At 34.9% G+C, this 2,113-nt stretch overlaps 1 protein-coding gene across 1 annotated transcript in view; it reads right to left on the bottom strand.

Moving 5' to 3' along the window:
- NAEGRDRAFT_76494 (uncharacterized protein) overlaps window positions 1-958 on the bottom strand; it is a gene marked incomplete at both ends in the record, with an annotated part of 5,429 nt that extends 4,471 nt beyond the window's left edge. The window contains one exon of the mRNA XM_002668546.1: window positions 7-958. Coding sequence (XP_002668592.1) covers window positions 7-958 — 952 coding nt within the window. The remainder of the gene's footprint in view (window positions 1-6) is intronic.
- Between the last annotated feature and the right edge of the window lie 1,155 nt (window positions 959-2,113).

Raw genomic sequence — 2,113 nt, forward strand, 5'->3', positions numbered from 1 at the left:
GATCACCACCATATAATTTGATAATATCCATGGTTGCCATGGCTAAACCAGCACCATTGACAATACAACCAATATTACCATCAAGACCAATATAATTCAAATCATATTTAGCAGCACGAACATCACGAGGATCTTCTTGAGTGATATCTTTAAGTGCAAAAAGTTCTTTTTGACGGAAGAAAGCATTGTCATCAATGTTAACTTTAGCATCTGCACAAATAACTTTTCCGTCAGCAGTTTCAATGAGAGGATTAATTTCCAAAAGTACAGAGTCTGTCTTCATAAACAAATTGTACAATTTTGTAATTTGGTCAACAGCTTGGTCAAGCAATTCATCACGGAAACCCAATTTACGAGCTAAACCTTCAGCTTGTGATTTGTGCAATCCTTCCTTTACACTAATAGGAATTGTATGAATTTCTTCAGGACTTTCTCTAGCAACATCTTCAATGGCCATACCACCTTGGGTACTACCAATTAATACAGGTCCACCAGATTGACGATCCAAAAGAATAGCCAAGTATAATTCTCTACGAGCATATAATCTTTCTTGAACATAAACCTTGTTACATGGTTTACCTTCAGCACCAGTTTGTTTTGTAACTAGTACTTGTCCTAGCATCTTTGATACGTAATCTTCAGCTTCTCCAATTGAAAGAGCCTTTTGAACACCTCCTTTAAGTCCACTCTTAAATTTACCTCTACCTCTACCACCAGCTAACACTTGAGCCTTGACAATATAATCGACATGATTTCCCAATTCAGTGCAGGCCTTCTTGGTTTCTGTTGCACTTGTTAGTACTTTGCCTCTTGGAACGGAAATATCATAACTTCTGAACAAATCTTGTGCTTGGTATTCGTGGAGATTGAGAAGACGTTTTTGTGTTGTGTTGGTTGAGATTTGAGAGAGGTTCTTTTTACCCAATACTCTAAAGATACGATTGGATGATGAGAACATTTTTTGTTGTTGTTTTTTGTTGTTATTCAAGAATCCCGTTAGCGTATGATAAAGAGGAGCTTTCTTCGCCTTTTCTTACAAAGTTTTTAGGGCATTGTCGTCATCATTGAGAAACTTCATTTTTGCTTGTTTCACGAAATTATGCACCTATCAAAGCATTAGGATATTGTTTTTTTATCATTAGAATTAAGAGTTAATTTCGCCATTTATCTTGTTTTTCAAAACTTAAAACATGGTTATGTTGTCATGCAACTTTTAAATCAAAGATATTAACTTCGTCAAAAGAATAAGAAAAAAAATGAAAACCAATCTCCATTGCTGTGGTTGGTAGTGGTTTGAGTGCATTGGAGCACAATATTTCACTGTCAGAAGTGAACAATTCAAGGAGCAAGTAAATCAATGGATAGATCAGAAACAAGTAATTTTATGGGATGATCCTATTATATCATTAGAGAATGACATGACAATTAGGCCAAAATCCGCCCAACTTGGCTGTTTGAGCGATAATAATAACTCTAACGACGTGATTTCAAGATATATTTCAACAAGTAATGGTATGAATGCTCTTTGTAAATCAATGAAATCAGAGATTTTAGACACAGCCAAAATTTCAAATGTTTATGTCAATTTTGAAATTTTGGCTGTGTCTAAAATCTTTTATGAAACTATTAGAACGTTTCTAAAACAAGAATGGGTCTGAAATTATTACACAAGCTGCTGATCATGTCAATGTTCATAGATGGAGATATTCTATTCCATTTTCAACAAATTCAACCTACTCTGGAAGTGAATGGTATAATGATGGAATTGGTGATTGGACTAACAGGGAAGAGTCGAAGGAGCTTACTTAAGTGGAGTTGAAATGGCTGATTTCTTAATTTCAAAATTGTAGTTTATTTCAGTTTGTTTTTTAATAATTTAATTCTTCTTCAATAAAGCTTCAACACTTTCACGGAAAACTCTAGTATGGACATCAACATCTTCTTCAGTATGGTTAACACAAATTAAAGCCATGTTGTGGAATGGTGTCATCAAAATACCACGATTAAGGGCATACAAGTGCATATATTGGTCCAATTCAAAGTCACAAACAGCAGCAGCTTCTCCACCATTGACTGGTTCGGTTGGTCTAAACCAATATTCAGTACGACAACC

This window comes from Naegleria gruberi, assembly GCF_000004985.1.
Source record: "Naegleria gruberi genomic scaffold NAEGRscaffold_169, whole genome shotgun sequence".
In the NCBI taxonomy this organism is placed as follows: Eukaryota; Heterolobosea; class Eutetramitea; order Acrasida; family Naegleriidae; genus Naegleria; species Naegleria gruberi.